Source organism: Urocampus carinirostris, chromosome 7, assembly GCF_059441175.1.
Source record: "Urocampus carinirostris isolate Australia breed hairy pipefish chromosome 7, RoL_Ucar_1.0, whole genome shotgun sequence".
Lineage (NCBI taxonomy): Eukaryota > Metazoa > Chordata > Actinopteri > Syngnathiformes > Syngnathidae > Urocampus > Urocampus carinirostris.
The window spans coordinates 2,004,935-2,030,807 of NC_142355.1; the positions used below are offsets into that span (position 1 = coordinate 2,004,935).

At 39.9% G+C, this 25,873-nt stretch overlaps 1 protein-coding gene and 1 long non-coding RNA gene across 2 annotated transcripts in view; one reads left to right on the top strand and one right to left on the bottom strand.

Moving 5' to 3' along the window:
• ldlrad3 (low density lipoprotein receptor class A domain containing 3) overlaps positions 1–2,240 on the bottom strand; it is a 67,505-nt gene extending 65,265 nt beyond the window's left edge. Inside the window, exon 1 of the mRNA XM_088339527.1 lies at positions 1,897–2,240. Within this exon, the coding sequence (XP_088195653.1) occupies positions 1,897–1,939 (43 nt within the window). The 5' untranslated portion in view covers positions 1,940–2,240. The remainder of the gene's footprint in view (positions 1–1,896) is intronic.
• Positions 1,560–22,256, top strand: LOC148362100 (uncharacterized). Its single transcript, XR_015850843.1, has 3 exons — positions 1,560–1,695; positions 1,759–1,867; positions 22,126–22,256. It is a non-coding gene; the product is annotated as an uncharacterized LOC148362100 (long non-coding RNA).
• Positions 22,257–25,873: the final 3,617 nt, after the last annotated feature.

Here is a 25,873-nt window from a genome sequence, read left to right on the forward strand (position 1 = left end):
TGGGGAATCAGGGGAAAGAGAATACTAAAATCTGTACGGAAAAACGCAAATTTGTCAATTATGGCTACCATACCGCATACACCGACTATCATGAAATGGCAAATCAATCAAGTCAAACGAGTTCGCCGCGGTAGCCTTCATCTCGGTGTTCTCCATCCGGGCACCGGTGCTGTGGAATGCTCTTCCCCCTGAGATCCGATCTGCAACCTCAGTGGAAATGTTTAAATCTAAGCTTAAAACTCACTTCTACTCCATAGCATATGAATAACCTACTCTTCTCGTTGGCTGAAAAATAGTCTGTGTAATATAGTGTAATAATCTGTGAAGCCCTTTGAGACTCTTCGTGATTTAGGGCGTCACAAATAAAAATCACTTGACTTGACTTTGATGCTACTGTGCGCATGCGTCTGCCGCCTCGGATTTCATGTCGTAGTTGTGTAGTGAAAGGAAGTCCGTCTCTTTTTAGAGGACCGGCTTTTTCGGCTCAACTCATTAAAGAGAGCCGGCTCTCAGACGGCTCACTTGCTTTGATGCATTATATTACGAATTATGATGTTGTAAAAAGAAGTTAAGAAAAAAGTAAGTATAAAAGGAGAACATGAAAAAAGGTATGTGGTTATCCCTTTAATCAGTATATTATCAACAATAATTGAATGCAGACAATGAATAAATAATTTGAATAAGAAAATTCTACTAAATTCTATTTGCATGTATTTTTTCTTCTACAGTGAACGTCCAAGCTACTTCATTTTGAACTTCTGTTATACTAAACCTCATTCATGTCGAGCAACTCAGTATCTCACGACCAGGGTTGGGTAGGGTTACTTTAATTTGATTACTTTCAATTACTTTGGATTACTCCAATACCAAATATGCTAATAAAAGACAAAAGAAACTAAATATGAATAAAATGATGACTCACAACACGTGGTAAGCTTTCTCTCCTGCTTTGATCTCTTTGATCTCTGGCAAAACGAACATAAAATGCGACTGAAACAAAATGAAAATAAACCCAAACAGCTTGCCAACATCATTTTTGCCGTTCCATGTATTCCGTTACTCCTTAAGCCTTCACAAAACTAAGTCATTTTATTCATATTTAGTTCCTTTTGTCTTTTATTAGCATATTTGGTATTGGAGTAATCCAAAAGTAATTGAAAGTAATCCAGTTAAAGTTACCCAACCCAACCCTGCTTACGACAAAATGTTAATTAACAATATATATAATACAACGAAACACATGTGCAATATAACATGTTAAACTACATAAATAAACAAGTTTGGAAAAAAATATGGTGCAAGATTATTTTGAATTTTGTAAGGGAAAATAGGACAGTTTGTAAGAGCATGGAGCCCTGGAGCTTGACAGGTATGTTAACAGGTCGTGTTTATTAGTTATGAATATGCTGCCATTACTTAATACACAAATAGAAATATATTTTTTCAACATCAGGACATGGTGTCCAACTTTTCCTATTTCTGTTGTGTGGAAAGACTACACGAAACCAGTAAAGTGTCCCGTTATGTGTCGATGTAAAGCCGTTGGAAGTAAGTCGCGTAGCGGCCCGTCTGCCATAGTCCGCCCGGGAAACACTTTTTTGGGCTGGCGTCACGAGTTCCCCTCGTTGGGGGAAATCCGGAAGGATGAAAAGTGTGGATAGCTACTAGTCGCTTACACCATTGAAATAAACGAAGGTATCACAAAATCCCTCAACGACAGTCGCCATTTTGTCCAAAATACACATTTTTTCTCCCCAGAGAGCGAGAAAGCCTCCAGGTTGTCGGCGGAGAGATACAAACACCACGTCGGGGAGCGTCGGCCCCTCCTCCCCAATCCCGCGACCACCCGCGCATCTCCCACCATTAGGTAAACTTTTTAAGTTCTTTCAAACTTACCAACTGTTCTTGAGCTGAGTAGAATGTACCAGATCCACATCATACGCCTTCCTTTTCTCCCGAATTTGATTCTTTTTGGGGGCCAAAAAGTGGGGGTGAAAAACTTCCTCCGCGTCGCATACGTCGCCTGTTGGACTTTTGCACAGAACTACTTTACCGCCGTCCGAGTAAAAAAGGCCATTTTGTTCAATTCGCGTAAAAGTAAAATATGAGTTGAAGTTAGATTTGGTGAAAAGGGTTGAAGACGGTCGTGGGGCTTGGCGGCTGGCTTGGCTTGGCTGAGGTCGCTCCTCTGTTGTTATTGGAGGCGGAGGCGGAGACAGCAAGCCGGCGGCAGGGGTCGGCCTTCTGGGATGGCGGCTCCCGAACTGCCGGGCTGCCAGAGAGCCTTCCATGTCACCATCAGGGTTGGGTAGGGTTACTTTACCTGGATTACTTTCAATTACTTTTGGATTACTCCAATACCAAATATGCTAATAAAAGACAAAAGAAACTAAATATGAATAAAATGATGACTCACAACACGTGATAAGCTTTCTCTCCTGGCTTTGATCTCTCTGATCTCCGGCAAAACGAACATAAAATGCGACAGAAACAAAATGAAAATCAATCCAAAACGCTTGCCAACATCATTCCATGTATTCCGTTACTCCCCAAGCCTGCACGAAATTGAGTCATTTTATATTGAGTTTCTTTTGTCTTTTATTAGCATATTTGGTACTGGAGTAATCCCAAACTAATTGAAAGTAATCCAGTTAAAGTAACCCTACCCAACCCTGGTCACCATGCACGTATTCAACTGATGAACAAGATTTATTCTTAAAACAAAAAACATTTCCAACTATATTTTGATGACGTTAAATCATTTGTTTTAAATGGATAACGAAATTGTGAATATGCTTAAGTGCTGTTAAAATTGTCGAGAAAAATTGTTCAAACCCCACATTGTTTATTTGCGGTAAATAGCGTCAATAAAATTGTTCAAACCAAAAAAAATTATATAATGAAATTGTGAATGTATTTACCGTATTTTCCGCACTATAAGGCGCACCTAAAAGCCTTTATTTTTTTCAAAAGCTGACCATGCGTCTTGTAATACAGTGCGCCTTATATATGGATCAATATTAAGTCGCAAAGTCTTGCAACTAAGGCAAGCAGCCGCCGACTCGATTTCCCCTTGTAGGAGAAGTCGTTTAAGGTGTATGCTGGGATTTATATACCGGCGTTTCATTTCCTAACCAATGTGTCAATCATCATTTGAATCAGTCACTATTGGCTAAAGTTATTCAGTGGTAAAGGGGGCGGATCCTTTTTATCATTTACAGGCTCGCATAGGCTAAAGGGGCGAAACAAAGCCTGCAATTGGCCGAAAAAGATGAATGTGAATCACACATTGGGTTGCACTACGGCACAAAGAAAACATGTTTTACTATTCTGTATTTGCCCCTGCTTTTATATTACTTTCATCAGAGCTGTTCGGTACTCGCAACACATTAGGAAACAGGAAGCGGGGGTGGTTGTGAACAGTGATTTCATGCTCATCCTCTGGGTTTTTGCTGAAAATGGTAAAAGTAAGAAAAGGCATGTTTTAAATACTGTCCGAAGGTCAACTCAAACCACCAAAAAGATGAGAAAAGAGTTTATTAGTACTTGAGCAATAAGCTGACTGAGGCCGTGATTAGTGTTTGAAATAACATCAGCCCGGACGCCCGGGGCGTGCATCTTTTACTTCGGGCGTAAGACTTACAAAACGTCTCCGCCCGGGTGGCCGACAACTTTTTAAAGAAAGAAAAATCTTTCAGGTTTTTTTTTGTTTTTTTTCAAATCAAACGGTTGCTTTATTCCGTTTTCGAAATCTTCGTTCGGTTTGGAAATTTCGGAATTTCGGTTTGTTTGGCAATTTGCATACTCGGCAGCCGATCAGAAGCCTGCATCGAATAACTTCGTGCTTCCGAACTTTCCCGAGCGCTATAAGGTCGTGCATTTGCATACCATGTTCCAAAGTAGACGCACAGAGTACACAAGAAAAAACGATCAGTGGTTAGGAATCAAGCCAAAACCTCATCCCCAGAAGAAAGATTCAAAAGAAGCTAACAACATTTATGACGCTACAAAACGTAAACGTACATTAAAAGCATCGTGGAAAGAGGAGTTCTCGTGGCTTGTAGCAGATGACGCAACGCAAACATTGCATGAATGAAGATGAGTAAATACAGGTACATACTGATGGCAGATGGAAAACAGTGATGTCATATTCATGCAATGAATGTTAAAAGTAGATTAATCATAAACTTAATTCTAGAGTCTTGTTCTGTTATGAAATGAAATGAAATGATCTGCATTTCTATAGCGCTTTTCAAGTCAATGACTTCCCAAAGCGCTTTACAGTGTGCTTCACATTTCCCAATAGCGGCCTTGTATTACAGCCATGTAAGACGCTAACCTGCTTATTGGGGGTATTAGGGGTTCAGTGTCTTACCCAAGGACACTTCGACATGTAACACGGACAAGCCGGGATTCAAACTGGGATCCCTTGATCCAAAGACGAGCGCTCTACCTCCTGAGCAACTTCATGCAGAAGTTCGATAAGAAACCATTTAAACTGATGCTGGCAAACGACTTTGATTGGGTGAGCAGTACAGGTGGGCGGATCCCAGCACACAGCGCAAGGCACTTCCTTCTCTCACTCTCGCTCAGTGCAATCTACACCGAAAGTGAATATGCTTATCATTTGCAGTAATTTGTGACATTTTTACAAAAGAACTTTGCATGCACATTGTTTTGAAACCGTTATTCAGGACAAATTTCATGGAAAAAAATGGCCTCAACACTCTTAACTGAAGGTGGAAGACAAATTGTAAATGGCATATTGACATTGATTTGGGACACAGGATTTGGCATTATTATCTTTTCATACATTTGATAAAATCATCAAATGACACATAGTGAAATAAAATGTGCAGAAGAATTAGCTTTTGTCTAGAGAGCGTCTTTGGAATTTTTTTCAATTTTGTCTGAAAATATATAATGTGGCTCTCTCAATTTCTTTTTAAAACATTTTTTGCTTTTATGGCTCTTTGGGTCAAAAAGGTTCCTGACCCCTGAATTACACCCTGGCGTCTGGCCTGAGACTTTCTATGCTATGGGAAACACTGTCTTAATTCACGTGGCTGTTGAGCGTCCCACCGTCAGCTAAAACTGTGATGATCGATGGAGAAACAAAACAGAGCATGCGATGGACCCCTATAAAAGCTTCCCTTTTTTATCACTAAACCACAGCTGTGTGCAGCCATGCAGCCTGCCTGGCTTCAAACAAACGGCTCCATTTGATCGTGTGCTCACCTGGAGGCAAGGACCCAATATCAGACTTTTCCAGATCACTTTATTCCTTTAACGCTGCTTTATCAAGCCAGACTCAGACAGTCCCAAAGTCCCTGGAATGGCATGTCATAAAATATATTTTTTTTCCATTAGCTTCCTCACCCTGCTTAAAAAAAACGTTTAATTTGATCTACAGGTTTTCCTGCAGATAAAGCTATAAGTAACCAGGAGCTAAAGTTTTCATAACCCGCAAAAGTCCATTAGTGTTGTCGGCAGGGTCATGTTGTTACTTTACTAGTTACCAGTTGAAAAATAGAATCCGTATTTTAATCCGAATAGTATAATATTGCAGTTATGTAATTTGACTAATCTCAATTATATTTGGATTACTCCCAATACCACATGGGCTAATATAAACTAAATCATATAAATACAATAGCAAGACCGAGCGAGTGATAATACAGAAAAAAACTACTATATTTTAGTTAAGATAAATTAACAATTTACTTTGAAAAATAATTGGAGTAAACCAAGGTAAGGTAGTTGCTTGTAGACCAACAAAAAGTGCTCTAATTCTTAATAAGATAGTATAGTTCATTAAGCAAACTTTTTCACATTACAGACAAGATATGATATGTTTTAGTTTACATTAATAGGACATTAATATACCTGTCAACCTGCACGGCTCCATGCCCGTACAAACTGTCGTATTTTCCCTTACAAAATACAAAATAATCCTGCACCATATTTTTATATATTTTTTTTCAGAATGATGCATGATGGGAAATTCCCAGGCGGCAGACGCATGGGCACAGTAGCATCAAATTGCTCGCTTTGTTTGCAACGAAAAAAACGATACCGAGATAGAGGCTACCGCGGCGAACTGGTTTGACTTGATTGATTTTCCATTTTGTGATAGTCGGTGTACCCATAATTGACAAATTTGCGTTTTTCCGTACAGATTTTCTTGTACGTCGTACACGTCTTAAAATGCATAATGAACGTACTTTGTACGGCAAAAACGTACAGGTTGACAGGTATGCATTAAGAACTCAATATTGTTTTAAACACACTAGGTGTATACCTTTTAAATTTCCCAAAAACTCTTGGATGTCTTGTGTCTAAGTTCAGGTTTTAATTGTGGGGATTCCAAACTTCTTGACAATATTCAAACTTAGTTGGCTAAAAAAAACATTCTCACAACATTACAATACAGTGAACATATAGAGGATTTTGAACAACATGTAACTACAAAGTACAAAAAAGACAATCCCAGTGTTCTGGTTTGCCCGCGTCCCTGCGTCCTAGACACATCATTTTTGCTGGGGACGCATCGTGTCAAATCAACGTGCGTCCCCGGGACGCAACTTTTTTGTCATGAAATTGTCATTATCTTTTTTTAACAAAGATTTACTGCACTCCAAACTTTTCGTCAGGCAGATCCACCATTGTTGTTTTGGTCTCGCGGTTTGAGTTTTCGTCTGCACGCCGATCTCGAGTTCGAGTTGTGTAGTGATAGTCAGTCTCTTTTTAGAGAACCGGCTTTTTAGGCTCAACTCGTTAAAGAGAGCCGGCTCTCAAACCGCTCACTTGCTATGATGCATTATATTACGAATTATTATGTTGTATCAAGAAGTTGTGAAAAAAGGATGTGTAAAAGGAGAAATTAAAAAAGACAGGTTTGTGGTTATCCCTTTAATCAGTATATTACCAAAAATATTTTAATGCAGAAAATGAAATAATAATTTGAATAAGAAAATGTATTATTCTGCTTAATTCTATTTGCATGTATTGTTTCCTTCTACAGTGAACGTCCAAGCAACTTCATTTTTGTTAATTAGTAATATATATGATATAACGGAACAAATGTACAATACAACATGTTAAACTACATAAATAAACACGTTTGAAAAATATATATATTTTGTAAGGGAAAATACGACAGTTGTAAGGCCATGGAGCCGTAGAGGTTGACAGGTATGCAGTACCTAGCACGTTCTGTAACCTTGGGAATATATGTAGTCACAGGAGCTCCATCAATTCATCTAATGAGATGATGAAATGAAGCAGGAGATGGCAGTAATGCAAGTCATGGGAGCTTCAAGGTGTCATGTCCTTGTCACCGGGGTGACAGTGAAATGCCAAGGCCCCGAGCGGCCCGCCAATGAAGTTTCACTCACTAGAGCGAGACTCCTCACGTTTATCTTAAATTTAATTACCCGCCTTTTGATGTAAAGAACATCTTTGTTTAGGTTTCAAGAAGCGTACACCCCACGAAGCTATGGCAGTGTTCTCGTTTTCCCGCGTCCCTGCGTCCTAGACGCCTGTTTTTTGCTGGGGACGCATAGTGTCAAATCAACGTGCGTCCCCGGGACGCAACTTCTTTGACACAAAATTGTCATTATTACCCGATCTTTTTTTTTTAACAAAGATTTACCGCAGTCCAAACTTTTCGTCAGGCAGATCCACCATTGTTGTTTTGGTCTCGCGGTTCGAGTTTTCGTCTGCACGCCGATCTCGGCCAACGAGAGCTCGTTGCTTCGAGATGACGTCATTGTTGTGGTGCTTGTCGTCAAGTTAAGGTGAAAATCAACCCAAAATTGGTAATTTCTTCAGTGTCAGTAATAAGTCAAAACATAAAGCAGAAAGTGATGACAACTGCAATAATTCCGGCACGAAAAAACGGCGGAGAAATTCTTTGCAAGATCGCGGAGGCTAGGAAAACGCGTGTTTTGAAGCGAACGATTCGACGAAAGAAAATAAACAAAAGAATACTCCGAGCAAGAAAAGGATTTTTCTGCCAAAATGGACAAAATTATATTCCTGGTATGCTATAAAGAGGATGATAATGGATTGGACCTTGAGAAGGCATTACAACTGTGGCGGGACAGCAAACCACGAAGAATGGATGAACTGAAAAATCTGAAGTGATAACTTGCTTTGTATTACCAATTAACTGTAATGATTAAAACTGAATGAATATATAGATTAATGTAATTATTTCAGCAATATTATTTTGTGTAATGTACAATATTGTTGTGAACTGAAAAATCTTGAAGAACATGCCTGGTGGGCAACTATTTTGAACAGGTTTTAACGGAAGTTAATTTTGTTTATCAGTGTAGGAAATTTTAGCATCCTTCAGAGGAAAAAAATAAGATTTCTTGTGGAGCACAAGCAACATCTAGAGGCAATTTTGTTAACTTGGTCCGTCGATCCTCGGATCGAGGAAGCAAGCCCTTCTCTCCCTCTTATCAATAAAACAGTATAAAATAAAAACAGGACAAAAACAATGAGTCAACAACAAAATAATGTCACATAACATGTTCGAAAAGGGGTAGTCAGAAGCAGATGCTGATTTTCCCTACCCCTTTATCTTCCCTATTAAATACATTTTACAAATTCACCTTTCCTCTTATGTCCAATATAACAAAATCTCATGGATATACTTATTACATAGGTCAGATATCAATAATTATAATAATTACAATAATTGCATATTTTATACACTAATCTTCGTAATACCCATCCCCCAACGTCATAATGCCACCAGTTACCAAATATCATTGCGGCACCAATGATAATAACAACAATAAAAATAAACATCATATCTATAATAATGTGTTTTTTGTATTTAAATTTGAACACATGAATAGTTGGACATTGTTTGATCTCATCTTGTAAATTATTCCAAAGTTTGACTCCGCACACAGACACACACATACCTTTCCTGGTTGTTCTCACCTTTGGGATTTTGAATTCACTACAGCCCCTCAAGTTATAATTTCCCTCTTCCCTAGTGAATCATTTTTGTATGTTTTCTGGCTCTATGTTTTTGTTGACCTTAAATAACAGTTGTGAAGTGAAAAACTTTATTAAATCATCCAATTTTAATCATTTGGACTGCATGAATAAAATATTGGTATGATCCCAATATCCTACCCTGTGTATGGTTCCAATTGCACGTTTTTGGAGGATAAAAAGGGGCTGTAGTGAATTTTTGTAATGATTGCCGCAGACTTTTGCACAATATGTTAAGTATGGCAAAACTAGAGAACAATATCATAATTACAATGCATCATAGTTTAAAAGTAATTTGGTTTTCTTAATTATTGAAATGCTTTTAGATACCTTAGTTTGTATGTGTCTGATGTGTGTTTTCCAACTTAATTTATTGTCTATTATGACCCCTAAAAACGTAATTTCTGATACAATGTCTATTGCAACACCATCCATTTTTACTTCTAAATCTTGATTTGCCTTACGATTACCTGTCATGTCCAGCATGGTCGCCGTGGCGACCGGCTGACCCCGCCCCCTTGGCACCGGCTGTAGCAGATTTTCTAATTTGCGTGTGTGCTTCTCAAGGGCGGGTTTTGGGGATTGCCGGTTGCGGGTTCATTGCATTATTTTTCATTATTCTGTTCTGTTTGACTTGAGGAAACCTGTACTTGCCCGTTCTGAGTAAAAGCCTGTTTTGTGAGTATTCCTAGTCTGAGTTCCTGTTTGCCTGTAAGCCTGTTTTTGTTTTTGTCCCTGAGTGTTGGACGACTTTTATTTTCTTAATAAAAGTAACTGATCGTTTACGCGAATGAGTTCACCCTTCCCGCCTCCTGCCTCCGATCTGGTCCGGTCTCGTGACATTACCAAAGAATATTACTTTGGTTTTATTTAAATTTAAAGATAATTTATTTATATCCATTCATACTTTTAGGTTAATTAGTTCACAATGAATACAGGTTACCAAATCAACATAGTTATCATTTGAATAGAAAACGTTAGTGTCGTCTGCAAATATTACTATTACTATTACTCTTACTTCACAATACACCAAAGTAGATGAGTAGCTGTGTCCTTGAATCTCTCTGATGGTTTCCCCCTGACCTTCTTACTTCAATAACCTGAAATGATGGCTTTTGGTTTTGGTGTGCCACCCCAAGATTTAAGTGGCCCCTTCTGGCCACATCTATGAAACATTTCTGGAGGCACCACTGAACGGAGAATACCTTAAAGCTGGGAACTGGTAAAATCTGAAAAGTTGTGCTATAGAGAATCCCTAAGGACTCTAGACTTTCTGCAAAGCAACAAAGCAGAACTGCCCATTACAAAAGGAATAACGAAAATGGAAATCTTGTAATAGGCAGGGTAGAGGAAAAGCACCTCCCCGAAAACGGCGTCAAGAGAGGATAAAAATCAGGTTGATTTGTTTTAAAGCATCAAGTGTGGCTTTTATTCGGACCTTTAGGCTGTCTTGTCTTGCACTCCACCTCCTAGAGCAAATCAGGGGCTTTTTTATAAGCCAATAATTTATTGCTTGCCTACTTGCTTGCCATGCCCTGACCTAGTTCTGCATTTTTCATTCAAGTGCTCAATGCTCAAGGCTGTGAGTTATAAAAAACTGCACTTATTGGTGTCAGTGTAACATTGCAAATAACCTTCAAGGTGCAAAAGCAACAGTGGATGGGATGGTAGTACGGAGCTATGGGATGGCACATATTTTGAGCAAGACAATGACATATTTGATCAAAGTGAAACAGACTTGTTAAGAGACAAGAAAGAAAAAAAAAATCAAAATGCAGTGCTCATGTGGATGTATTTGTGTGTGCCATGGGAGATGAAAGGATGGAAACTTTATATAATTTGAATAAAATAGAATAGAATAGAATACACCTTTATTGTCATTGTTACAACATGGGTTGAATATATTCTGAAAACAAAATTGGACGGAAAACAAAGAAGATAAAGGAACAAACAGGGTTGGGAAGGGTTACTTTAACTTGATTACTTTCAATTACTTTTGGATTACTCCAATACCAAATATGGTAATAAAAGACAAAAGAAACTAAAAATGAATAAAATGATGACTCACAACACGTGGTAAGCTTTCTCTCCTGGCTTTGATCTCTTTGATCTCCGGCAAAACGAACATAAAATGCGACAGAAACAAATTGAAAATAAATCCAAACAGCTTGCCAACGTCATTTTTGCCGTTCCATGTGTACCCTTACTCCCTAAGCCTGCACAAAATTGAGTCATTTTATTCATATTTAGTTTCTTTTGTCTTTTATTAGCATATTTGGTATTGGAGTCATCCAAAAGTAATTGAAAGTAATCAAGTTAAAGTAACCCTACCCAACCCTGGAAACAGATGTTTGTACTGTTTTGTTGCAGGCTTTGTTTTCCTCCGGAGGGGGGAGTATGAGGGGGTGAGGGACAGACAGAGATGGCCGGATCCAACTAGATGTTTGATCTTACTGTAAACACGGTCCAGTGTTTTTTCCCCTGGTTGCTTTGTCCACGTATTGAATGAATTTGGGAAGTACAGTCCTTAAGCATGCCTGATTAAAGTCGCCGGCGACGATAAAAGCTCCGTCGGGGTGTGCAAGCTGCTGTTTATTGATAGCAGCGGGCAGGAGATTTAGCGCTATGCTAAAGTTAGCATCCGGTGGAACGTAAACAGCAACCACAATGACCACAGTTAGCTCTCTCGGTAGATAAAACGGTCAACACGATACTGCTAGAAACTATATATTGAGTGAGCAGTGTGTGTCAATGATTCGGCTGTTATTGCAGCGCATAGTCCCCCACCCCTGTTTTTACCGGAGTGTCCGTCTCGGTCGTGCCAGTGAAGCGTGCGTCCTGCTAGTTGGACTGTGGCGTCGGGGAAGCCAAGACTCTGTGATGCCAAAAATATTGCAATTTCAGACGAAGCTGTTGGTGGCGATCCGCAGCTCAAATTCGCTCATTTTGTGGACGATGGATCTGGCGTTGGTCAGGAACATGCTTGGAAGCGCAGGTCTGTGTGGTCGCCTTCTTAGCCTAGGCCCGACCGGCAGCTTTTTACTTTTGCTCCGTCGTTTTCGGCAGGCAGATCACCCAGGGAGATCCGGTGGTCTCTGTATATCCCTCGGGATGTTGTGGATGTTGTTGTAGTTGTGAAAAGAGTCAGAGGGAAAATATGAGGGATAAAAGAACACCGAAAAACAAAAGACGAACTGGAGAGCCTGAAGCCGCTGCACTCGCGCGCGCCGCCATCTTGGATCTACAAGCGTGGGAATGAGATAAATATGGTGGATAGTAACAGTGAAAGCTGCCCTAAGGTATGCATATTGGAATGTGTTGGAGTGGCCATGTAATGTTTACCTGTAGGCGACCTTTCCAATAAAGCACCAATGGGCTTGAACAATTACTAGGAAACAGTTCCAACAAACATCATTCTCTCTTCAGAGATGCTTATCTCCAACCACTAAAGTCAGACTTTTTAAATCTGTGTAATCATCTCAAAGGTGGCCATTTTATCTCTATTACTATTGATGTGCGGGGTAGATAAACGGGAATGTGTGGTTACATTGGTGAGAAATGATCTGCTTCTTTCCTTGAGTGAGCGAGTCTTTTATGAACTTCGCTGCATCTCACAGCCGAGCTACAAAGAATTGTTTCTTCATGAAAGCTTTTTGGGGTGCAGTCGGAGATATAATGAGCGGGCAGAAAACTCATGGTCACGGTTTTTCTTCTGATGCTGAAGATGAAGCAAAACGCTGTAGTGACTGGAAGCATAATTACCTCATGCAAAATGAAAAACATTTTAAGATATCCCAAAAATGAGATTCCACTCCCACCCCAGTCACGATCAAATAGGGCGCAATCTGCGGTCGAGATGCCAAGGTGCCTCGTATTTTGTTTTTATTCCAGCGTGACTGGACTGTACTTTTAAGGCGTGTCCAATGTTCCCTGTAATTTTCTACGGGTCTGAGCGTTCACACAAAGTCGGTGAGCAACGCTTGAAACAACAGCGAGCAACCGCAATCCCAAGTGTGGCAACTAAGTCATTACCAAACATGTCCAAAACATGACATCACGTTACATTTTACTGAGTTTCCGTCAATGCAATTTATTTTTTCACTTTTGAATGAATTGACTCATGTATTATTGCAAAGGTTGTACGGCCTACAAATGTCATTTGTTTTTACAACAATTCTTTCACAAGGTTTCCATTTCTGGTATCTTTTGTCGCATAATACTAACATTTTTGGGGGCTTATTGAGTCGGTTGCACGATACACAACTCTATTTAATCATATTTTTTTTGTGGAAGTACAATGTTGGCAACAAGGTTGACTTGGTATAATTGGAAATTATTTGAATGCAACACAAACTTTTTCTTCTTTTTGCCTGTTTTTTTCCATTTTTTTTAATTCCTTTAAAAAAAATCTCATTGTGTTTATTTTTTCCTAGCTGTTACTTTTTTCTTTTTGTTCTCTATTTACTTTTTTTCCTTTGATTTTCTTTTTTCTGGCTTTTTTTCTGAATTTTTCCTTCTTTTTTCTCTTCCTTTTGTCTCTTTTTTTCTCAGCTTTTCACTACTTTTTGATTTTGGTATTTTTTTCTTTTTTGTTCTATTCTTCTTTTAAATCATTTTGTGCATCATTTTACATAATATTTGGCCATATAGGGATAAAAGAAGCAAAAACAACCTGAAGAGCCGTTTAGGACCGAAAGAGCCGGTTCCTTTTAGTGAGCTGAGCCGAAGAAGGCGGTTCTCGAAAAACTCTACTGACTTTACTCAACTTCGTTCTACTTCGACCTTGACTTCGAAATACCGCATTTAGAACACAACGTCAGAGGGAACCCTTGTAATTTTACCTTCATGCACCGTAACTTTGACTTAATCCGCTTCTTAATTAGCAATTTCGAGCCCTGGTTTTTGTGAGCCGGCTAGGTTTTCTTGTGCGCCGAAAAGCTCTGGGTAGTGCGCAATTGCGCACACACGCAGCTTAGAGGGAACGTTGGGCGTGTCTATTAATAAAGCCAGATCATCATTCTGATTTTACGGAATTTTGTGTATGTGTATGTTTACAAGCAAGACACTCTTTCCATGCCAGCGTTTTTTGTCCGACTCCGTTTTTGCCCTGCTTTTTCTGCCTGATCTTTGTTGCTGACTTGTTTCCGGACCTGATTACGCCCCATTCTGCCTGCCTGTTACCTGACCTATTTTGCCCCGTTACCTGCCTGCCTCCTGCTACCGACCTTGTATACAAACTCGACACCGCCTTTGATCTCCAGTCCCGGCCAACGACTCACTATTCCCGCCTGTCTCCGATCCTCCTCGCCAGACACGGAAGTGCCACTTCCGCACCGCTCTCTCCTTTTGTCCGTTCGCCATCTGATCGTGGGAGCAAGCCCTACTCTCTTTTTTTCAATAAAAACTGAGAAAACGAGCGCTATTGGGTCCTGTGTCCGTTTCTGGTTTGTGACAGTATTTAGAATTGGAGTGATCCAAAACTAATTGAAAGTAATCAAGTGAGTTTTAAAGTACAGTGGAACCTCGGTTCTCGACCATAATCCGTTCCAGAACACTGTTCGAAAACGGATTTGTACGATCACCGAAATCGTTTTTTTCCCATTAAAAGTAATGTAAAATCGTTTTAATCCGTTCCAACACCCTGAATGTTTACCTTGAATATAAACATGAAGCTAACTCAGGCTAATCGTACGTTCGCGTTAGTGTAATCTTCCGTACGAAAGATTACGCTAACAAAAACGTGTAAAAATAAAAAAATCAGGTCGTTTACACGTCATTTAGCACCTGGGTCCCCACAAAAAGTGACGAGCGCTTCATTGGAAAGGGAGCTCCATTCAAACGCCCTGAATGTTCTACGTAAACAAAGCTAACTGAGGCTAATCGTTTGTTCGCGTTATCGTAATCTTCCGTACGAAAGATTACGCTAACATGAACGTGTAAAAATAAAAAAAAGGATTATGAATAGGATTTCTTACCTTTGTGATGGACGGAGGGGAGAGAAAAATCATCAAAAGTTTTTCAACCTCTTCCAAAACTTGCGGCAGTTGCTTGCTTATAGCGCTAACTTCCTTAGCCGCATCACTCGATTTCACAGCCTCCTTATTCTTTACTATCGTACTGATAGTAGATTTAGCCACGCTGTATTCACTAGCAAGATCGGAAATTCGTACACCTCTTTCATATTTAGCTATTATGTCTTTCTTAAAGGCAATAGTTTTACGAACAACTTGTCTTTTTTCACCTGTCCTGCTTGCACCGACCTTCTTCGGAGGCATAATTAGGGGCTAAAACACCCGTACGCCGCTCACCATCGCACCCCAGCGTACCGGCGTTCGAACTCCGATTTTTTGACCGAACAGCGAAGCAAGAATTTCTCGAAATTTTTAGTCGAACACCGATTTGTCCGAACTGAGAGGCGTTCGAAAACCGAGGTTCCACTGTAGTCCTCCCAACCCTTCTCAAAACTCCAATTTGAATACGGAGTTTTGAGAAGGAATGAATATTATTCAATGTATATATTGATGGGGGTGGGGGGGGGCATGGAGTAAAAAAACGAGCATTAATAAATTCCTTCTTATTGAAGGCACATTCACTACTCCTGATTGTCTCTACAATAAAAGGTCATGCTCAGCATGTGCCTTGGCTCTGTTGCCTCCAGCAATAATATTTGATGAGATTTTCTCGCTCATATTAGCCACAGGAAAACAAAGACGGAGCAAGGTTCTTTGAATCCCATCTGACAATAATGATGATGTTTGCAGTGTTCATTTGAGCTGTGAAAAGTGATGGGTCCCGCATGCTCAAAAATCCATGGGTCCCAACAGAGATCTATGGGTCCCCAAAATTTAGTCTTATCCAGGTTGAAATTGTAATTCGGCGACAAATATATAATATAAATCTATATATTCATTCAGTTTTAATATTCACTGTTTATTGGTAATACAAATCAGTTATCACTTCAGATTTTTCAGTTCACAACAATATTGTAAATTATACAAAATAATATTGCTGAAATAATTATATAAATCTATATTTTCATTCAGTTTTAATCATCACAGTTAATTGGTAAGACAAAGCAGGTATCGCTTCAGATTTTTCCGTTCACAATATTGTACATTATACAAAATACTGAAAATACTGCCATCCACTTAACTATCTTTAGCAGTGAAAGCATGGCCCTTCTTCTTTTTGATGTCGTATCTGTTCATACTTGCCTCTCTCTTTCTGCAGCAACAGAATTTCCAAAGCTAATTTGTGGTTTTCATTGCCGTTGTGCCGATCCATTGTGCTGTTCTGAAAGTTCGTATTGCAAAATGATTTATGCAGTCCAGTTTTTTTGTCACGCTGGGTACACGCATCACAGAACATGTAGCCTCCATTATCATCCTCCTCATAGCGTAACCAGGAATATGATTTAGTCCATTTTGGCAGAAAAGTCCTTTTCTTGCTAGGAGTATTCTTTTGTTTATTGTCTTTAGTCGAATCGTTCGCCTTAACACACGTGTTTTCCTTGCCTTCGCGATCTTCTGAAGAATTTCTCCACCGTTTTTTCGTGCCGGAATTATTTCCGTTGTTATCACTTTCTGCATTATGTTTCGACTTATTACTGACACTGAAGAAATGATCAATTTTGTGTTGATTTTCACCTTAACTCGACGACAAGCACCACAACAATGACATCATCTCGAAGCAACAAGATCTCGTTGGCCGAGATCGGCGTGCAGACGAAAACTCGAACCGCGAGACCAAAACAACAATGGCGAATCTGCCTGACGAAAAGTTTGGAGTGCGGTAAATCTTTGTTAAAAAAAATAATCGGGTAATAATGACAATTTTGTGTCAAAAAAGTTGCGTCCCCAGCAAAAATGATGCGTCTAGGACGCAAACGAGAACACCGTGTTTGATACGTTTCCCGATGCTGCAATGACCTGATGTTCAGAAGACGGTCAGGATCTAGCAAATTTCAGCCCCCTTTTTAATTGAAACACTTCAACCCCGTAAATACGAACGTATCAGCACGGAGGAATTCAATGATCGTGTATTTTCTGGAATGCTGGCTCCTATCCTGGCAGCGTGCAAAGAACCGGCTCCCTTCCTTTGAGGATTAGAAACCACAAAGCCATGCTCATTCCATGCTCACATTTCCCCGCTGTCGACAGCAGGCTGGAAACCCCCACAGGCCTAGACAACACCAGGGGGAGGACAAAAATACTCTGTCGAAACCTGCCGTTCCATTCCCTGCTTTTTGATTTGGATCCAAAAGGAAAGCTGTAAAGCCAAATTGTACATTCTCATTGGAGTTAGAATATTAGCATTGTATTTGTATGGGAGAGTAGATTTGAATTGAGAAATATCACGGTACAGTGGAACCTCGGTTTTCGAACGCCTCTCAGTTCGAACAAATGGGAGTCCGGACAAAAAATTCGAGAAATTCGAAAGTTCAAACGCCGGGGTGGATGTTTCACATCACATTTTTTTACTCCTTTTAATTTCCTCAGGTGTAATTGCACCTCCAATACACTAGGGGACGTCCGAGATTAAACGAATCTGTAGCAAATGGGCCGAGTTACAGAATTTCACCACGCCGATGAAGCTGCAGCCACCAGAGTCATCATGACTTTAATGACACTGTCATGAACCACTTCCGAAAAGTGCTAAAAAGAAGGCAGAAGCAAGTGTCATTGGATATATATTTTAAGAGAAAAGAACACCCTGTAGCCAGTCATCCGTAGCAAAGAAATTCGAACGTGTGAGCACCCCTCAGACAGAAGAGCTCCCCGAAGTGTTTATGGAAGGGGACTCTCCTTCCAAACAATCATTTTCCTTCTTTCTCCATCCCTCTCACCGTCCATCTGCGCCTTCTGCTGACCACCACAAAGGTAAAAAATCCTATCCTTTTAATTTTTACACGTTCATGTTAGCGTAATCTTTCGTACGGAAGATTAGCCTGGGTTCCATTTATGTTATTTGTGTCTTAAAGGTAAACAAAGGTAAACATTCAGGGTGTTGGAACGGATTAAAACGATTTACATTATTTGTTATGGGAAAAATGATTTCTGTTTTCGAACAAATCGCTTTTCGAACAGGGTTCTGGAACGGATTATGGTCGAGAACCGAGGTTCCACTTTATCTGACATTATTTTGGTTCTACCAGCCAAGATGTGTGCCTGCAGGTGGTTTCGCATTTCACTCTTGCTCGGTTTTGTGGTCCATATTAAAGCATTAAATTACACTTTTAAGCATGGTTCACATCATTACACATTGACGTCACACTGGCACGGATGCGCCTCGTTTGCAGACATAATGAAGATACGCTGCAAGCAGACCGACATTCTCTCAAAAGTACCAAACAACAAAGCTCCTTTGACAAAAACAAGAGGGGTAGGGTTTTTTTTCATGTTTTTTGAAAGTGCTTGCTTGTCCTTATTAGGGTTGTGGAAAAGTTGGAGCCTATTCAAGTTGATCAAAAGATATTACATCCTGGTCTCTAGTCGATCAACAGCATGCTTTTATTTATACAATTTTGTGATTTCTCCTATGCCTTCTGTCAATGTTACATAGCTCATTTCTCCTCTGCACTATCGTACTCCAGTGGTATTGTTATTGTATAGTGAGTTGTTCACCTGACTGCCCATTTTGCACATCTAGTTAGCTGCTCCTCTTGCACTCTTTGCACTACTGTATAATACTATACATAGCTATAATTACCGTATTTTCCGCACTATAGGGCGCACCGGGTTATAGGGCGCACCCCCAAAAAATAGTTTTTGGTCCTATATCTTCCATAGATAAGGCGCACCGGATTATAAGGCGCTACAATGGGAACGTGGACAAAACAGTCAGATGATTCAGTCAAACTGATTACCCCCTTAACATTCCCAAAGCTTGCAAAGAAGCAAATACGTGTCGTAGACACGTGCGGATGCGGTGTCCGTACGATGTCACTCAAACGCATCGTTTCAAATATCATTCGGAAGGTTAAAGTCTTGGGATTCAAGAAATGCCAACCATTCCTTAGTTTCTATTTTCTTTTTCGCTCGCAACTTTACTGTGCATATGACAATAAACACTTGGAATTGAGTTTAATTCACGCAACTCATCACAGCAACATCAAAATCGTTCTAAAACAAGATAGCGGGAAAATATAAAGCCGCATAACTTACCTAAGTTCTCACGTTCAATAATGATACGCAATCATGGTCTTCTTACAACCGTGAGTGTAGTAAATCCAGGAGAGTCAAATATTTACAAATACAGACTAATGAAACATGTTTCTTTATGGCGTAGTTTAGCAAGCTTGCTATTCAGTCATCTTTTTTCGGCCAATTGCAGGGTTTGTTTTGGCCCTCTAGCCTATCCGAGGCTCCGAATAACTTCAGCCAATAGCGATCAATTTAACGGATGATTGACACATCTTTTTCGGCCAATTGAAGGGTTTGTTTTGGCCCTCTAGCCTATCCGAGGCTCCGAATAACTTTAGCCAATAGCGATCGATTCAAATGATGATTGACACATCGGTTAGCCAATGAAACGCCAGTATATAAATCCCAGCATACACCGCGGACGACTCCACGTTCGGGGGAAAATCAAGTCGGCGGGTGTTGCGTAAGTTGCGAGACCTTGCGATTTAATATTGAGCCATATATAAGGCGCACTGTATTATAAGGCGCATGGTCAGCTTTTGAAAAAAATTAAGACTTTTAGGTGCGCCTTATAGTGCGGAAAATACGGCACTTTTAAAGTAAACATATCTATTTTTGATTGAATGGGCTTTGATAATTTGATGATTGAATTGGTTGTTTTAAAAAAACAATAAATACGACATTCCTACCGTTACTGAGTACTTGAGTAATTTTTTCACCAAGTACTTTTTTACTTTTACTCAAGTAAGTATTTGGATGACTAATTTTACTTCTACTTTAGTAGTATTATTCTAAAGTAATAGTGATTTTACTTGAGTAAAACGTTTGGCTACTCTGCCCATCTCTGCTTGAGGCTTCATCAACAATATCTGTCTCATTCTTACTTTTTCCTGCTCGATGGTTCCGGGTTTACATTCGGCACATCTCTGGATAAGACGCAGGATTGAAATTTTGACAAAGGTTACCAAATTGTTTCGAATTAGTTTTCTGATTCCATTAACCAAACACAACCTACATTCACCCAACAATTTATGCGCGCTCGTTTCTTGATGGAAAAGGTGAACAAGAAAGCCGACATTTTCACAGGGGGCAGATTTCATTTCATTAACAATTTAACTACCGTATTTGCCGCACTATAAGGCGCACCTAAAAGTCTTAATTTTTTTCAAAAGCTGACCATGCGCCTTATAATACAGTGCGCCTTATATATGGCTCAATATTAAATCGCAAGGTCTCGCAACTTACGCAACAGCCGCCGACTCGATTTTCCCCCGAACGTGGAGTAGTCTGCGGTGTATGCTGGGATTTATATACCGGCGTTTCATTGGCTAACCGATGTGTCAATCATCATTTGAATCGATCGCTATTGGCTAAAGTTATTCAGAGCCTCGGATTGGCTAGAGGGCCGAAACAAACCCTGCAATTGGCCGAAAAAGATGTGTCAATCATCCGTTAAATCGATCGCTATTGGCTAAAGTTATTCGGAGCCTCGGATACGCTAGAGGGCCAAAACAAACCCTGCAATTGGCAGAAAAAGATGTGTCAATCATCCGTTACATCGATCGCTATTGGCTGAAGTTATTCGGAGCCTCGGATACGCTAGAGGGCCAAAACAAACCCTGCATTGGCCGAAAAAGATGACTGAATAGCAAGCTTGCTAAGCTACGCCATAAAGAAACATGTTTTATTAGTCTGTATTTGCAAATAATTTACTCTCCTGGATTTACTTCACTCACGGTTGTAAGAAGACCATGATTGCGTATCATTATTGAACGTGAGAACTTAGGTGAGTTATGCGGCTTTATATTTTCCCTGTATCTTGTTTTAGAACGATCTTGATGTTGCTGTGATGAGTTGAGTGAATTCAACTCAATTCCAAGTGTTTATTGTCATATGCACAGTAAAGTTGCGAGCAAAAAAGAAAATAGAAACTAAGGAATGGTTGGCATTTCTTGAATTCCAAGACTTTAACCTTCCGAATGATATTTGAAACGACGCATTTAAGTGACATCGTACGGACACCGCATCCGCACGTGTCTACGACACGTATTTGCTTCTTTGCAAGCTTTGGGAATGTTAAGGGGGTAATCAGTTGGACTGAATCATCGGACTGTTTTGTCGACGTTCCCATTGTAGCGCCTTATAATCCGGTGCGCCTTATCTATGGAAGATATAGGACCAAAAACTATTTTTTGGGGGTGCGCCCTATAACCCGGTGCGCCCTATAGTGCGGAAAATACGTTAATTGTACTCCATCGAAAACGGACGAATTAGCGACGTTGGAGTCTCTGGGAAGCCTTCCTCTGAAGTCCTTTAGCTCTCTCCTATTGGCCATCTTCTCCCCGCAAAATGGTGTGCCAACTCCTCCCATAGTCGTGCCAAGGAAGCCCCCCCTGGGCTTCACCGTCTCGTCGAAGAGCGTCGCGATGTCTGGAATAGTCAAAACAACGCCGAGCGTTTCTCAAAACAACGCCTGCCGTCCTGCGTCAGAGTCCTGTTATCAACAGAACTAGACAAAATATTGGTGTGGTGTTTAGTGAAGGATTTTATTTATTTGACTATAAAGGATTTTGTGCGATCAACAATATCTGTCTCATTGTTACTTTTTCCCGCTCGATGGTTCTGGGTTTACATTCGGCACATCTCTGCATAGGACGCAGGATTGAAATTTTGAAAATCATGAGAATCATCACATAAGAGTGAATTTGTGTCCTGTGTAGAAAATTTGTCTTGTCAAATTAAGCAGTTCACTTTTTTCTAAAAATGTCATTAGCTGAAGTGGAATATTTAATTTACACATCTGCCTTTATTGTTGCAGCCTGCATCATCCATAGTTCAAAATCGTTTTTTTTTTCCAGACTTTCCTTAAAACAAATAACAGGAAAGCTCATTTTTGGTATTATTGTGCTTTATAGCCCTAAGGTATTTCCTAATGGGAAATAAATCTGTTCAATTTATGTCACAGGTGTCAAACAGGTGGCCCGCTGGCCAGATCAGGCCCGCTAAGGGATTATATCCGGCCCGCGAGACAACACTCAGAGAAGCGCAAGAGAAAAACAAGCTGCAGGTTGAAATATGTCAACTTGATGCCAGGTGCCTCGGACAAAGACACCGTACTTGTATTTATTTTCCTATCTCTCTCTCTCTTCTTTCTCCCACTCTGTCTCTTTCACTCTCTGTGTCTCTCTTTTTCTCTTCCTTTGTTGCTCTTTGTTTCTTTCTCTCTTTCTGTCTTTTTAACTTCTTTTGCTCTTACTTCCTTTTCTCTCTTCTCTTTCTCTCTTCCAACCCTTTGCGATTTCTTTTCTCTTTTCTCTCCTTCTGTCTTTCTATTTCTCTTTGGATTTCTTTCTTCTTCTCCCTTTCTTTTCCCCCTCTCTCATGACTTTTTACCTCTTTTGTTTCTCGCGCTCTCTCCCTCTCTCTCTTTTTCTTTCTTTCTCATTGTAAAATATACACGCTGCTCACTGGCTTTATTTAAGTCACAGGTGTCAAACAGGCGGCCCGCGGGCCGGATCAGGCCCGCTAAGGGATTGAATCCGGCCCGCGAGACAACACTGAGAGAAGCGCAAGAGAAAAACGAGCTGCAGATTGAAATATGTCAACTTGATGTTGCCAAAGCCAGGTGCCTCGAACAAAGACTGTACTTGTATTTATTTCTCTCTCTCTCTCTCTCTCTCTCTCTCTCTCTCTCTCTCTCTCTCTCTCTCTCTCTCTCTCTCTCTCTTTCTCTTTCTTTTCCACCCCTATTCTCCCACTCTGTCTCTGTCTCTTTCACTCTGTGTCTCTCTTTTTCTCTTTCATTGTTGCTCTTTGTTTCTTTCTCTCTCTGTGTCTTTTAACCTCTTTTGCTCGAACTTCCTTTTTTCCTTTTCTCTCTTTTCTCTTTCTCTCTTCCAACCCTTCGTGCTTTCTTTTCTCTTTTCTCTCCTTCTGTCTTTCTATTTCTGTTTGGATTTCTTTCTTCCTCTCTCTTTCTTTTCCCCCTCTCTCATGACTTCTCTTTTTATCTCTCCCTCTCTCTTTTTCTTTCTTTGTCCTGCCCTCTCTCCTTTTCCCTCCCTCTTTCTCTTATTTCTTTATCTCTCTTTTTCTTTCTCTTGAATCTACTACTCCGGCCCCTGACAGAATGTTTGTTCTATCATGTGGCCCCCGGGTTAAAATGTGTTTGACACCACTGATCTATGTATTATGTTCATATTTTACTATTTTTCACAGAAATATTTGCAGTATATAGATGGATGTATTGAAGGAAATATAGTAAAATAGTAAATTTAAATATTTAAAATAAAGAATAAATTTAGACATGAATATATTTAAAAGACTTTTTGTAGTGTGATGCCTGCGTCTATTCCAACTTTCATTTTCTTAGTGTGGGGTTTCACTCACCACAGGGAGGAGATTAGTTGCAGAGATGCGGGGGCATGAAGGGCTTCCTTACATCAGTGAATTCATGCTTGATGCCACTACTGGAAGTCAATAGGATTTTCACGCTCCTCTCTTAACTTTTCCACATGTCCTGATATTACCTTGTCTCGACTCTTAACTGATTCGGAACATCTTGCAGCAACGCACCACATTCATTCCGGGGTTTATTTCATAACCCAGACTAACAAACTTTTGCAAACATTTGGAAAAATAAAACAAAACTACGTATGCCGTATCATTACGCAGCATAAATACTGCCATGCATTACACTTGACCTTGCCTTTTCTTTGAATATTTTTAATGGCACCTTAGAATAGAATAGAATAAAATAGAATATACTTTTATTGTCATTGTTACAAAATGGGTTGAACATATTGTGACAACGAAATTGGACGTGGCACTCCAGTTTCACATTCAACAGTGAGGATAAAAGAAAACAAAGAAGATAAAGGAACAAAGTAGATGAGGTTATAATTTACACAATATAAAGGAACGAAGAAGATAAAGGTTATAATTTGCACAAGGGGGGGCTTCCTTGGCACGCCTATGGGAGGAGTTGGCACACCATCATGCGGTGAGAAGACGGCCAATAGGAGAGAGCTAAAGGACTTCAGAAGAAGGCTTCCCAGAGACTCCAACGTCACTAATTCGTCCGTTTTCGATGGAGTGCACTTAGTTGAATTGTTAAAGAAATTAAATCTGCCCCCTGTGAAAATGTCGGCTTGCTTGTTCATCTTTTCCGTCAAGAAACGGGCGCGCATCAATTGGGTGAATGTAGGTTGTGTTTGGTTAATGGAATCAGATAACTCATTCGAACAATTTGGTAAACGGTACATTTTGATATTAATTCACAACAACGTTCAATGCCAAACACATCTTTTACCCATTGTTTTTGAATAAATGTGTTGTGATTAAAAAATATTTCTTGTCATCTGTGATTATAAATGTAAGGTAAGTTACCAGTCTTCTGGTTTGCCCGCGTCCCTACGTCATAGACGCATCGTTTTTGCTGGGGACGCATTGTGTCAGATCAACGTGCGTCCCCAGGACGCAACTTTTTTGACACCAAATTGTCATTATTACCCGATTACTTCTTTTTTTTTTTAACAAAGATTTAGCGCACTCCAAACTTTTCGTCAGGCAGATCCGCCATTGTTGTTTTGGTCTCGCGCCGATCTCGGCAAACGAGATCTCGTTGCTTCGAGATGACGTCATTTTTGTGGTGGTTGTCGAGTGAAAGAGAAGTATGCCTCCGTATTAGGTGCAAATCAACCAAAAAATTCTTCAGTGTCGGTAATAAGTCAAAACATAGTACAGAAAGTGGCAACAACGGCAATAATTCCGGCACGAAAAAATGGCGGAGAAATTCTTCAGAAGACCGCGAAGGCAAGGAAAACACGTGTTTTGAAGTGAACGATTCAACGAAAGATAAACAAGAGAATACTCTTAGCAAGAAAAGGACTTTTCTGCCAAAATAGACTCAAATAAATTCCTGGTTACGCTATGAGGAGGATGATAATGGAGGCTACATGTTCTGTGATGCATGCACCGAGCGTGACAAAAAAACTGGATTGCATAAATCATTTCGCAATACGAACTTTCAGAAAAGCACATTGGATCGGAACAACGACAATGAAAACCACAAATTAGCTATGGAAATTCCGTTGCTGCAATTGCACCTTGAGAAGGCAATACAACTGTGGCGGGACAGCAAACCGCGAAGAATATATGAACTGAAAAATCTGAAGTGATTAAAACTGCATGAATATATCAGCAACATTATTTTGTATAACGTACAATATTTTTGTGAACTGAAAAATCTGAAGTGATAACTGCTTTGTATTACCATTTAAGTGTGATGATTAAAACTGAATGAATGTATAGATTTATATATTTATTTATATATTTGTCTCCGATTTACAATTTCAACCTCGATAACACTAAATTTTTTGTTGGGACCCATAGATTTTTGAGCAAGCGAGTACCCGGGACCCATCACTTTTCACAGGTAAATAAACACTGGGTTACTAATGTAGGCTGAATGATGAAGCCTAATTCTAAAAAAACAAAGCTAAAAATTTTTAGTGGACGTTTTTACCGATCCGGTCCCCTGAGAACAAAAAGTCTGAATCGGGCCCTAGAGGAAAACTGAGTCTGACATCCCTGTTACAAGAGGAGAAAAGCGGTAGTCTAATCCATCCATCCATTATCTGTACCGCTTATCCTCAGTAGGGTCGCGGGGAACTGGAGCCCATCCCAGCTATCTTCGGGCAGTGGGCAGGGGA